Raw genomic sequence first — 13,274 nt, 5'->3', positions numbered from 1 at the left:
GTCATAGGAGAGTTAAGAAGCCTCCTCCAAATCACATAGCCAGATAGTAGTGGAGCCAGGATTCGAGTCCGTATCCATAAACATAATAGTCCAGGGTTTAGAGCATGCAGGTTGAAATGCAAGGTGGGCTGGAGGGTGGAGGGCTTTCTGTACAATCCTGAAGTGTTTTACTTCAAAAGTAAATTACCGAGGGAGGAGAAAGAATCCTATTTTTTTTATTTTTATTTTTTGTATTCGGAAGGCAAAGAAAAAAAAAGATTCTCCATTATTGTTTATTTGGTTATTAATCGACCATCTAGAGCTATACTGTTCAAAACCGTAGCCTCTAGCCACATGTGGCTACTGGGCATTTGAAATCTGACTTGTCCAAATTGAGATATGCTGTAGGTCTAAAATGAATGCTGGATTTCTAGGATTTAGTATGACAAAAAAAAGTAAAATATCTGAATAATAATTTTGTGTGTTGGTACATATTGAAATGATATTTTGGATAGATTGGTTTAAATACAATATATCTTAAACATTATTTTTCCCTGTTTCTTTTTACTTTTCTTAAGAAAGCTGCTAGAAAACTTTAATTTATCTGTTTACCTTAGATTATATTTCTATTGGGCCCTTTGGGTCCAGGGCAATGCAAAGCTGTGGTAGATATGTCACTAACCAACTTTGATGAAGGACTTCCTCACCACCTTGGTCTTTGAACCACATTCTTTCCTTGCTTTCTGGTCATTTGCAAGAAAAACTTTAAAAGGCACCCCCTTTGTAAAGGTTGGAGCACCCCTACAATTTCCTTTTTTACTTCCTCCCGACCACAAACGAACGATCCATGTGCTTGGTGGATGAAAACTCCACATTTTACAAGGGGAAAGGATGGAGGTGCAAAAAAATTTCCAATCCCTGAATGGTGTGAAGTAAAAGTGCTTTCAAAGGATCCCACAAGAATGGTACAGGTGGGCATAATGGGTCTGTCTCATCGTCAAAAGACCCAGAGAGTTGAAAGGAAACTCTAACTACAACACCAAAATGCCACAAAACCATAGTTATTAATACAAACTAGCATCTCTGCCTATCTGTCACCATCTCATCTGAAAAAAAAAAAAAAAAACTTGTGAAAATACGTAATCCTGAGGACTTCAGCTAGGTATAAATACCAGCAGCAAAAGGAGATGTAGTACATTTTTCTGATTGTCTGCTGGTCGGCTATTAGAAAAGAAAGATCGGCTAAATCCTTCGGACCTGATCAACTTCATCCCGGAGCTACTGGTTTCAACTACTTCGGCCCAACTCTCCGAAACGATGAATTACACAAGTTTTATTTTTGCTTTTCAGCTTTGCATAATTTTGTGTTCTTCTGGTTGTTACTGTCAGGCCATGTTTTTTAAAGAAATAGAAGAGCTAAAGGGATATTTTGTAAGTATGACTTTTTAGTAACACTCGCTGTGGTTGAGATGAATGCATGTTGACTTGGAGTTGTGTCTATGATAGGTTGCCATGTCTAGGCCATAGTCATCTTGAGGAGACTTGGTGTAATGTTGCCTGTTTACCAGATGCGTTGTTTAACTACATGATCTAGATGTCGTTTTTACCCTCTGCTCAACTTGCTATAGAGATTTAGGGGGCGTTCATCAATCTTCCAGAAGATGGGAATAATATGGGTATAAAGGACAGTGATGTCGATAATTTTGTGGTGAGAATCTATTAGATTGTGATGTTGGGTAGTGTGCCTATTGAAACAATGACTAGCCATCTTAGATGATCAGAGTACGCTGAAAAATCAGGAATGATGGTAGCAATGGAAGGTCAGGGTTAGCATGAAGAATGGTAATCTGACATAATTAGTGAAAGAATGTGAGGTCCTTAAGTTCGGGCTTAAAAAAAGATTACAAGTGTTTTGCTCCAAAAAATGGTTTCAAAGTTCTACTGCCGCGTCTAGATGATCTAGGAATTATTCTTGAACTCAGTCACTCGCTGAGATTTTGTAGGAGTTATAATCTGGCTCCTATTAAAAAGGTTTTCATTTTGTTTTATGAGCTTTTTAAAATTTTATTTATGGTTAATTAAAATAGTTTTTGCATTTCAAAAATTTTGTTATTGGTCCAAAATGTAGCTATTATAACTGTAGCTGGTATACTTAATATTCAAGCATTCACAGGCTATTTATTCTCACATCGTCAAATCAAATCTCTGTCTCACACACACACACATTTGGAACTATCTTTTAAAGCTGACATAATGCCACATAGGAGGGCACAGGTAGATGTTATGAAGACCAGTACCATAGGGGGGCAGTATTTTATAGTGATATGATTTGGCTGAATTTTTTTTTTTTTTTTTTTTTTTTTTAACTAGGCTTGAAAATACTTTCTTTTCCTTACTAAAATGATTTGGGATAATTGAAGTATCACTGGCCTTCTGGAGTTCATTTGTAATATTGCAGTTTAAGAGTATACTAGAAAATAAGAAAGCTAAAATAGCATGATGGTGTTTGGCTATATCCAACACAACAGCTTTAATAGCGTTGAAAAGAAAATCAGCGAATATTGTCAGCACTAAAACTTGAAGTGCAGTTTTGGGGAAATTAATGGACTAATTGTAAACCATGTTTCTTTCTTTTTTTAGAATGCAAGTAATCCAGATGTAGCAGATGGTGGGTCGCTTTTCGTAGACATTTTGAAGAACTGGAAAGAGGTAAGCTGGGTATTTCCATTTGGCTGATTTTCTTGTTGCTTATTTTCTGATGCATAAATTCACATCGACCTCTCTTTGTGATCTTTTCTTCCAAGGAGAGTGATAAAACAATAATTCAAAGCCAAATTGTCTCCTTCTACTTGAAAATGTTTGAAAACCTGAAAGATGATGACCAGCGCATTCAAAGGAACATGGACACCATCAAGGAAGACATGCTTGATAAGTTGTTAAATACCAGCTCCAGTAAACGGGATGACTTCCTCAAGCTGATTCAAATCCCTGTGAGTTGATCTTAATTCTTTCTTTGGTTTCATTACAGAGGATCTTGCAAAATACCTAATTTCCAGAAAGCTGATCAGCTACTGGGTACAGTTGGTAAAACTGTGAAATGAACCCATGGTCCAAACTCCTCCTTAGTAATTCCATTTGTGCTTTGGGGTAATTTTGCTAAGCCTGTACGGAAATCATTTAATTTTGTGATTTGGGGAAATGCTGGCATTGTCTCTGTAGTGCAAAGGCAGGTGAACGGACAAATCCAGTGAGGAGGAAACAGTGAAGGAGTCGAGGGGAGTATTGAGAAGCACTTCTCTCATCGCCCCTTTTTTTGTGTGAGGGAAGTTCTCTTGCTTTGGCTGGGAGGCTGCAGGTCTTAATGGAGAGTGCAGTGCGGAGTAGGGGGTGGGAATGGAGAAGATTTGTGCCCTCCTCCCAGCTTGGCCACCAAGGAACCACGTGACTTCAGATGAATCACAGGCCTGACTGGTGCTCACTTTTCTCATCCTACAGAGAGCCTTTTGGGATCACTCTAATTTCTATGGTCTCCTTTGCTCTAAAACTGTATAATCACATGAATATAAAAAAGGGAATGAGATAGCAAAAACTATGGCCTTTGAAAAGGCACTAGGTGCATTCCCCTGCCAGGCTCTGGTCAACCCCTCATATTGTGCAGCCCAAGTAGCGGTAAGAAAGTGTTTTTGTTTTCAGAGAAGAAAATAGAATTTATATCTTATGAAAAAATTGTTCTATCAACTTTTGGATGCTAAACCGTCTCAGCTGGAGACATCCGTCAGTTCCCAAGCCTTACCTGACGAAATTGTCTTGAGTCTTAAAGTTATGGCTTCTAGAAGCTGAAAGATAACTTTGAAGCATAAAGACGAATCACATTTTCCAAAATTTTATCTAGGAGACAAAGGCCTCCTGATTCCTCTGGGTGTGGCTTTGATGTAACAGATGTGAATGAGAAAGGGAGGGGTCCGGTGATGACTTACCCTCTCAGGATTTGGCAGCTGTCACTCTTCCTGGGCCTGCCTCTCACTTCTCTCAGATAAGCCCTCTCAGATAAGTGCTTGTTCTTCAGGATCTCTCTAGTCTCAAGGTGGTACAAAAGTGGTTTGGAACATTATCAGACCATTACTCTTGTCCACTGACAGTGTTTTCCAATGTTCAGTGGATCTCCTCCGGCCACATGCTAGAGCCTGAAAAAGTCCTCATTCCTGACCCAGTGCTGCCCCTGGCTTACTGTTCAGTCCTGGGTGGATCTCTTAGTTTCTTGGTGATACTTTGAACACCGGAAAGTAAAATTTATCACTTGCAAACGCAGCTCACAGAAACTTTTTTCTACTCTGCTGTAACTGGGCCTTGAAACAAAATCTGTGGGTCCCGTCCTTCCCAGAAGCTCCAAGCCTCCTGCTTCATGATGGGCGATTTTGAGTGAGCTGTCAACAATTGCGTCCTCTTGCTCCATTGCTAACATATTTAAGAATGCTATGTTTTTTAATAATTAGTTCTGAAGCCTAGATCCCCCTAGTTATTCTCAGAAATGTAGCAAGGTGGCCATAGTGTTTCCAGTATTAGAAAGAAAAATCGTGGCAGAGCCAAGATGAAAGTAAATGCTCCCTATTTTATTAAACATGAATTCACCTAAATGGTCCTGTAGGTTAGAGTAAGGAAATAGTTCAGTTTGCTGGGATAGAAAGGTGCAGGGAAATTTGCTGCAATTCCTAATTTTAAACGTTCATACCAGTCATTGATGACTGCCATGTAAATATGATTAGTGTCTATTTTTAATCCCATTATGGAAGTGATGAGACTGAGCTAATTTGGGGGAGATGAAACATTACAGTATTCATCTGTCCTAGACTTGGTGTTTGCAAAGTACTGAACCTGTATTCATGGTTCTCAAACTTTGGTGAGTAACAGAGGGACCACACAACTTCCTGGGTCTTCTCTGACTTCATGTATCTGGGTCTCTGAGTTCTTCATTAGGTCTCCAGGTTGTTCTACTACATGCCAAAGGTGAGGACCATTGACCCATAGTAACTTATTTGATTAATCAAAGACTAATTAAAGTCCAAGGTGGGTAGAATCGGTAGAGAGCCTAGAGGTGATTGCAATAATCTCCTCGTTGTTTCGATGAGAAAACAGAGGTTCAGAGAGGTTAAGTGACTGGTTCAAAGTCACAGTTATTGCACACACAGGATCCAAACCCACACTTTTTATCACTCCACCTCAAGGCTCTTTTCGCTATATAATTTCGGGAATTCTCTAGCAGTAAATTTAAGGATGTGTCATGTACCCCATCATATTACGGCACAACTGGCAATTTAATTACAGTTTTAGTCTTAAGTGAAGAAACCATCATTGTATATTAAGGTAATCAATTGACAATGAAAATCATTTTTTTTGAAGGAGTAATTCCATTGTCCTGATAGTAATAGCAGAATATCCTGATGGCTTGTATGCCTGATATTAATTTTGCTGCTTTCTTTTCCAACAGGTGAATGATCTGCAGGTCCAGCGCAAAGCAATAAATGAACTCTTCAAAGTGATGAATGATCTGTCACCAAGATCTAACCTGAGGAAGCGGAAAAGGAGTCAGAATCTGTTTCGAGGCCGTAGAGCATCGAAATAATGGTCATCCTGCCTACAATATTTGAATTTTTAAATCTAAATCTATTTATTAATATTTAATATTTTACATTATTTATATGAAGAATATATTTTTAGACTCATCAATCAAAGTATTTATAATAGCAACTTTTATGTAATTAAAGTGACTATTAATATATATATTATTTATAATTCCTGTATCCTGTGACTGTTTCACTCAGCCCTCTCCCCTTCTTTTTCCTGACTAACTAGGCAAGATTATGTGATTTCAAGGCTAAATCTCAGGGACCAACGAGGCAGCCAATTTAAATAAGACTCTGTGGGCTGTGCATTTATTTCACTTGATGATACAATGAACACTTATGAATGAAATGATGCCATCCAGTCGCTGCCTATTTGGGAACATGTCTGTGTTATGAGCCACTGCTCTAACGGCATGTCAGACAGCACTTGAATGTGTCAGGCGATATGACTTGTCTCCTGATTAAGAAAATAGCATTTCTTTTCATGCCTGGTGTTTCAGAATATCACTGACAACTGTGACTGTACCCAAATGGAAAGCAATTAATTTGTTTAGTTTATGAATATTTAATATATATGAATAAAGTATAATTTCATAACTCTTCATGCTGTGTCAGACTTTGTCTAAGTGACGACTGGGGTAAATGAACTATACTCTAAGGAGTTAGTAGGAAGAAAGTCATTTTTTAGCTGTGGAAACCTTAGAGTGGAGTTTAGCCCCAAATGTGGTGTTTCTCTCCACTGGCAATTTGTTGGTTTCCACTGTTCCATGTGGCAGCTGTTTGAGTTATCTTTCCAAAATAGAATGTAATTACATTACCATTTACTTTGGAGCTTCTGCCATGGAAAGTAGTCCAAATTGTTTAGCTTGGCACACAAAGATTTATTTCTACATCTTCGTCAACTCCCGACGGCATCCTTTATCTAGGCCTCCCCCATCTCCGCTGTCCACCTTGGGCAAACACCACCGGCTATGGAATAGTGAGTGTGAGCTCTAAGTCGAGGGGTCTGGATTGGAATCTTGGTCCTGCCATTACAAGTCGTGTGACTTTTAATGAATTCTAAGCGCCAGTTTCCTTATGTGGGAAAGAAGAATAATTGGGCCTTCCTCATAATCCTGTGGTGAAAGTTCATTCTTTCACTCAAGAAATATTTATTGGAGCAACTACTATGGGTCTGGTGATGTTCTAGAGACTTAAGTCACCATCATGAACAAAACAGACAAAAAATCCTGCCCTTGAAGAATTTCAAATTTAGCAAGGGGGAGACAGATCATAAACCAAATACATAATATGTTAGTAAATTGCATACTATATTAGAAGGTGTTAGGTGCTGTGCAAAAAGGGTACGGCAGGATGGGGGAAGTGGGAAAACTTTAATTACAGCTGAGTGGGTGGGCTAAAGGGTTAGATGGAGTGGTTAGAATTGGCTTCATTGAAGAGATGACTTTGAGGAAGCACTTGTAAGAGGCAAGGGAGGTAGCCATTCAGATTCCAGGCAAGGGGAATATCCTTACAAAGGCTCTAACGTGGAGATTTGTCTTGCATGATAAGAGAAAAGGCTAGATCTGTCTGGAGTTGAGAGAGAAGTCTGGACAGTTGATATACATTTGGGAGCTGAGGCATATAGAAGGTATTTAAAGACCTAATACCAGGTGAACTTGTGAAGTTCATGAGTTTACAGAGTGAAGAGAAGGAGCTCAAGGATTGAGTCTCCAGGCATGCCATCATTAAGAGGCTAAGGAGAGGGGTGCCTGGTGGCTCAGTTTGTTAAGTGTCCGATTTCAGCTCAGGTCATGATCTCACGGTTCATGAGTTTGAGCCCTGCATCGGCTCTGTGCTGACAGCTCAGAGCCTGGAGTCTGCTTTGGATTGTGTGTGTGTGTCTCTCTCTGCCCCTCCCCTGCTCATGCCCTGTCTCTCTCTCTCAAAAATAAATATTAGAAAAAGAGAGAGAGAGAGAGACTAAGGAGAGCCCAGCAAGGGAGACTGAAAAGAAATGACCAGTGAAGTAAGAGGACAACCTAAAAAGTGAGAGAGACACCCTGAAAGCCAAGTGAAGAAAGGGTTTCAGGAATAAACTGTGTCAAGTGTAGATAGGTCTATTTAGATGAAGCTGAGAAGTGACCCCTGGATTTAGCAACACGGAGATATTGGACAAGAGCAATTCTGATGTAGGGTAAGATTGAAAGCCTGATTGCAATAGGATTAAGAGAGACACTAGAGACAACAAATCTGGATAAATCTTCTTAGAAGTTTTGCTGGAAGAAGAGCAAAGAAAAAGGTAGTTGTCAAGATATGGGAGATGAAAAGAAGTTGTACATTTTTTGGTTGTTGCTTTTGATGGGAGAAGAAACAGCATGTTTATGTATTAATGGAAATAATCTAACTATGGAAAAAATAATAGATGATGTAGGAGAGATGGGGAGAATGTCAGAGTGGCTTCATGAGTATATAAGAGAGGTCAACTGCGGACACAGGAGGAATTGGCTTTAAGCAGGTGCATAGAAAGTTTATCATCATTAATAGGTTAGAAGGTAGATTATGTGGTTGCTAATGTTAGCAAGTGGTTAAATGTGATGGTGAGAAGTTGGAGAAGTTTTAACTATTTGTTTAAAGTTTTTTCAGTGAAATAGGAGACCAAAGTTCACAGAGGAAGTGTTGGAGGCTTGGGAGGAGCAGAAGAATGAAAAGATCACGGGAGTGCAATGTGGATTGTCAGGCAGCTTTAAGGGCTCACTTGAGGTCCACAATCATGAAATTAAGGGACACCAGTTAGTGTAACTGAGTGGTTTTCTCCATCTATATAGAGTTGTTGGTGAAAATACAGAGTAGTCAGAGAGTTACATTTAGTAGACTTTAATTTGGCCAAGGAAGTAGGACAGAGGAAGACAGGACAAGGAGGTTATGGGGATAAATTGGCAATAAACTCTGAGCTGATTAAAGACGGGAAGGAATATATCCAAGGTGAAGGAGGGTAAAGAAATAGAAGAAAGGATATTTGCCCCACCTCCAGGCCCAAAAGATGAGAGAAAACCAGCCACCATTTGAAGGGGACAAAGGTGAAGGTGTGCCCTTAGGAGAGAATCAGTTTATGTTTTCAGTATGAGGAAGTTGAGGTGTAATGGATTTAGTTAGTTCTGAACTGTGAATTCCAGAAGACCCAGTGAGTAGGGGTAGGATAGGAGGTCATAAAAGAGAATGTACATAAGGATGTGTTCTGAGTCTTGGACTTCTTATGATCACTGACATAAACAAACATAATGGGTATAATGAGATCAGTTCTGCTGGCTTTGGGGCATATAGTGGTGGCAAGATTGTGAGTATCAAGGACAGAAAAGGATAGGTTCCTGGAGCTTCCTTCTTAACTATTTAGCTTAACCCTTTCATAAAAGCACCCAGGGGTGCCTGGGTGGCTCAGTTGGTTAAGTGTCTGACTTCGGCTCAGGTCATGATCTCACAGTTCATGAATTCCAGCCCCGCATCGGTCTCTGTGCTGACGGCTCAGAGCCTGGAGCCTGCTTTGGATTCTGTGTCTCCTTCTCTCTCTGCCCCTCCCCGGTTCATGCTCTGTCTCTCTCTGTCTCAAAAATAAATAAAACAGAGCTTTCGGGGAAGATGGCGGCGTAGGAGGACGCTGGGCTCACCGCGCGTCCTGCTGATCACTTAGATTCCACCTACACCTGCCTAAATAACCCAGAAAACCGCCAGAGGATTAGCAGAACGGAGTCTCCGGAGCCAAGCGCAGACGAGAGGCCCACGGAAGAGGGTAGGAAGGGCGGAGAGGCGGTGCGCGCTCCACGGACTGGCGGGAGGGAGCCGGGGCGGAGGGGCGGCTCGCCGGCCAAGCAGAGCCCCCGAGTCTGGCTGGCAAAAGCGGAGGGGCCGGGCGGACTGTGTTCCGACAGCAAGCGCGACTTAGCGTCTGGGAGGTCATAAGTTAACAGCTCTGCTCAGAAAGCGGGAAGGCTGGAGGACAAAGGGAGGGAGAGCTGCTGAGCCCCCCGGACGACAGAGCTCAGTTTGGTGGGGAACAAAGGCGCTCGCCAGCGCCGTCTCCCCCGCCCATCCCCCAGCCAAAATCCCAAAGGGAACCAGTTCCTGCCAGGGAACTTGCTCGCTCCGCGCAAACACCCAACTCTGTGCTCCTGCGGAGCCAAACCTCCGGCAGCGGATCTGACTCCCTCCCGCTGCCACAGGGCCCCTCCTGAAGTGGATCACCTAAGGAGAAGCGAGCTAAGCCTGCCCCTCCTGCCCCCGGGCACCTTGCCTACCCACCCCAGCTAATACGCCAGATCCCCAGCACCACAAGCCTGGCAGTGTGCAAGTAGCCCAGACGGGCCACGCCACCCCACAGTGAATCCCGCCCCTAGGAGAGGGGAAGAGAAGGCACACACCAGTCTGACTGTGGCCCCAGCGGTGGGCTGGGGGCAGACATCAGGTCAGACTGCGGCCCCGCCCACCAACTCCAGTTATACACCACAGCACAGGGGAAGTGCCCTGCAGGTCCTCACCACTCCAGGGACTATCCAAAATGACCAAACGGAAGAATTCCCCTCAGAAGAATCTCCAGGAAATAACAACAGCTAATGAACTGATCAAAAAGGATTTAAATAATATAACAGAAAGTGAATTTAGAATAATAGTCATAAAATTAATCCCTGGGCTTGAAAATAGTATAGAGGACAGCAGAGAATCTCTTGCTACAGAGATCAAGGGACTAAGGAACAGTCATGAGGAACTGAAAAGCGCTTTAAACGAAATGCAAAACAAAATGGAAACAACGACAGCTCGGACTGAAGAGGCAGAGGAGAGAATAGGTGAACTAGAAGATAAAGTTATGGAAAAAGAGGAAGCTGAGAGAAAGAGAGATAAAAAAATCCAGGAGTATGAGGGGAAAATTACAGAACTAAGTGATACACTAAAAAGAAATAATATATGCATAATTGGTATCCCAGAGGAGGAAGAGAGAGGGAAAGGTGCTGAAGGGGTACTTGAAGAAATAATAGCTGAGAACTTCCCTGACCTGGGGAAGGAAAAAGGCATTGAAATCCAAGAGGCACAGAGAACCCCCTTCAGACGTAACTTGAATCGATCTTCTGCACGACATATCATAGTGAAACTGGCAAAATACAAGGATAAAGAGAAAATTCTGAAAGCAGCAAGGGATAAACGTGCCTTCACATATAAAGGGAGACCTATAAGACTCGTGACTGATCTCTCTTTTGAAACTTGGCAGGCCAGAAAGGCTTGGCACGATATCTTCAGTGTGCTAAACAGAAAAAATATGCAGCCGAGAATCCTTTATCCAGCAAGTCTGTCATTTAGAATAGAAGGAGAGATAAAGGTCTTCCCAAACAAACAAAAACTGAAGGAATTTGTCACCACTAAACCAGCCCTACAAGAGATCCTAAGGGGGATCCTGTGAGACAAAGTACCAGAGACATCACTACAAGCATAAAACATACAGACATCACAATGACTCTAATCCCGTATCTTTCTATAATAACACTGAATGTAAATGGATTAATGTGCCGACCAAAAGACATAGGGTGTCAGAATGGATAAAAAAACAAGACCCATCTATTTGCTGTCTACAAGAGACTCATTTTAGATCTGAGGACACCTTTAGATTGAGAGTGAGGGGATGGAGAACTATTTATCATGCTACTGGAAGCCAAAAGAAAGCTGGAGTAGCCATACTTATATCAGACAAACTAGACTTTAAATTAAAGACTGTAACAAGAGATGAAGAAGGGCATTATATAATAATTACAGGGTCTATCCATCAGGAAGAGCTAACAATTATAAATGTCTATGCGCCGAATACCGGAGCCCCCAAATATATAAAACAATTACTCATAAAAATAAGCAACCTTATTGATAAGAATGTGGTAATTGCAGGGGACTTTAACACCCCACTTACAGAAATGGATAGATCATCTAGACACACGGTCAATAAAGAAACAAGGGCCCTGAATGATACATTGGATCAGATGGACTTGACAGGTATATTTAGAACTCTGCATCCCAAAGCAACAGAATATACTTTCTTCTTGAGTGCACATGGAACATTCTCCAAGATAGATCACATACTGGGTCACAAAACAGCCCTTCATAAGTATACAAGAATTGAGATCATGCCATGCATACTTTCAGACCACAATGCTACGAAGCTTGAAATCAACCACAGGAAAAAGTCTGGAAAACCTCCAAAAGCATGGAGGTTAAAGAACACCCTACTAACGAATGAGTGGGTCAACCAGGCAATTAGAGAAGAAATTTAAAAATATATGGAAACAAACGAAAATGAAAATACAACAACCCAAACGCTTTGGGACGCAGCGAGGCAGTCCTGAGAGGAAAATACATTGCAATCCAGGCCTATCTCAAGAAACAAGAAAAATCCCAAATACAAAATCTAACAGCACACCTAAAGGAAATAGAAGCAGAACAGCAAAGGCAACCTAAACCCAGCAGAAGAAGAGAAATCATAAAGATCAGAGCAGAAATAAACAATATAGAATCTAAAAAAACGGTAGAGCAGATCAACGAAACCAAGAGTTGGTTTTTTGAAAAAATAAACAAAATTGACAAACCTCTAGCCAGGCTTCTCAAAAAGAAAAGGGAGATGACCCAAATAGATAAAATCATGAATGAAAATGGGATTATTACAACCAATCCCTCAGAGATACAAACAATTATCAGGGAATACTATGAAAAATTATATGCCAACAAATTGGACAACCTGGAAGAAATGGACAAATTCCTAAACACCCACACTCTTCCAAAACTCAATCAGGAGGAAATAGAAAGCTTGAACAGACCCATAACCAGCGAAGAAATTGAATCGGTTATCAAAAATCTCCCAACAAATAAGAGTCCAGGACCAGATGGCTTCCCAGGGGAGTTCTACCAGACATTTAAAGCAGAGATAATACCTATCCTTCTCAAGCTATTCCAAGAAATAGAAAGGGAAGGAAAACTTCCAGACTCATTCTATGAAGCCAGTATTACTTTGATTACTAAACCAGACAGAGACCCAGTAAAAAAAGAGAACTACAGGCCAATATCCCTGATGAATATGGATGCAAAAATTCTTAATAAGATACTAGCAAATCGAATTCAACAGCATATAAAAAGAATTATTCACCATGATCAAGTGGGATTCATTCCTGGGATGCAGGGCTGGTTCAACATTCGCAAATCGATCAACGTGATACATCACATTAACAAAAAAAAAGAGAAGAACCATATGATCCTGTCAATCGATGCAGAAAAGGCCTTTGACAAAATCCAGCACCCTTTCTTAATAAAAACCCTTGAGAAAGTCGGGATAGAAGGAACATACTTAAAGATCATAAAAGCCATTTATGAAAAGCCCACAGCTAATATCATCCTCAACGGGGAAAAACTGAGAGCTTTTTCCCTGAGATCAGGAACACGACAGGGATGCCCACTCTCACCGCTGTTGTTTAACATAGTGCTGGAAGTTCTGGCATCAGCAATCAGACAACAAAAGGAAATCAAAGGCATCAAAATTGGCAAAGATGAAGTCAAGCTTTTGCTTTTTGCAGATGACATGATATTATACATGGAAAATCCGATAGACTCCACCAAAAGTCTGCTAGAACTGATACATGAATTCAGCAAAGTTGCAGGATACAAAATCAATGT

At 41.1% G+C, this 13,274-nt stretch overlaps 1 protein-coding gene across 1 annotated transcript; it reads left to right on the top strand.

Moving 5' to 3' along the window:
- Positions 1-1,185: 1,185 nt before the first annotated feature.
- IFNG (interferon gamma) lies at positions 1,186-5,623 on the top strand. The gene is made up of 4 exons (XM_049625931.1): positions 1,186-1,410; positions 2,620-2,688; positions 2,784-2,969; positions 5,465-5,623. Exons 1-4 carry the CDS (start codon positions 1,297-1,299, stop codon positions 5,597-5,599), a joined length of 504 nt encoding a protein of 167 aa, XP_049481888.1. The 5' UTR covers positions 1,186-1,296; the 3' UTR covers positions 5,600-5,623.
- The last annotated feature ends 7,651 nt before the right edge of the window (positions 5,624-13,274 follow it).

Source organism: Panthera uncia, chromosome B4 (genome assembly GCF_023721935.1).
Source record: "Panthera uncia isolate 11264 chromosome B4, Puncia_PCG_1.0, whole genome shotgun sequence".
Classification (NCBI taxonomy): Eukaryota; Metazoa; Chordata; class Mammalia; order Carnivora; family Felidae; genus Panthera; species Panthera uncia.
The sequence above is the reverse complement of the archived record's forward strand: the minus strand, read 5'-3'. Positions and strand labels throughout refer to the sequence as shown.

Coding starts and splice junctions, on each gene's coding strand:
- IFNG (XM_049625931.1), top strand. CDS start 1,297: ATGAATTACACAAGTTTTATTTTTGCTTTTCAGCTTTGCATAATTTTG. Junction 1,411..2,619: donor AAGAGCTAAAGGGATATTTT/GTAAGTATGACT, acceptor TTCTTTTTTTAG/AATGCAAGTAATCCAGATGT. Junction 2,970..5,464: donor TCAAGCTGATTCAAATCCCT/GTGAGTTGATCT, acceptor CTTTTCCAACAG/GTGAATGATCTGCAGGTCCA.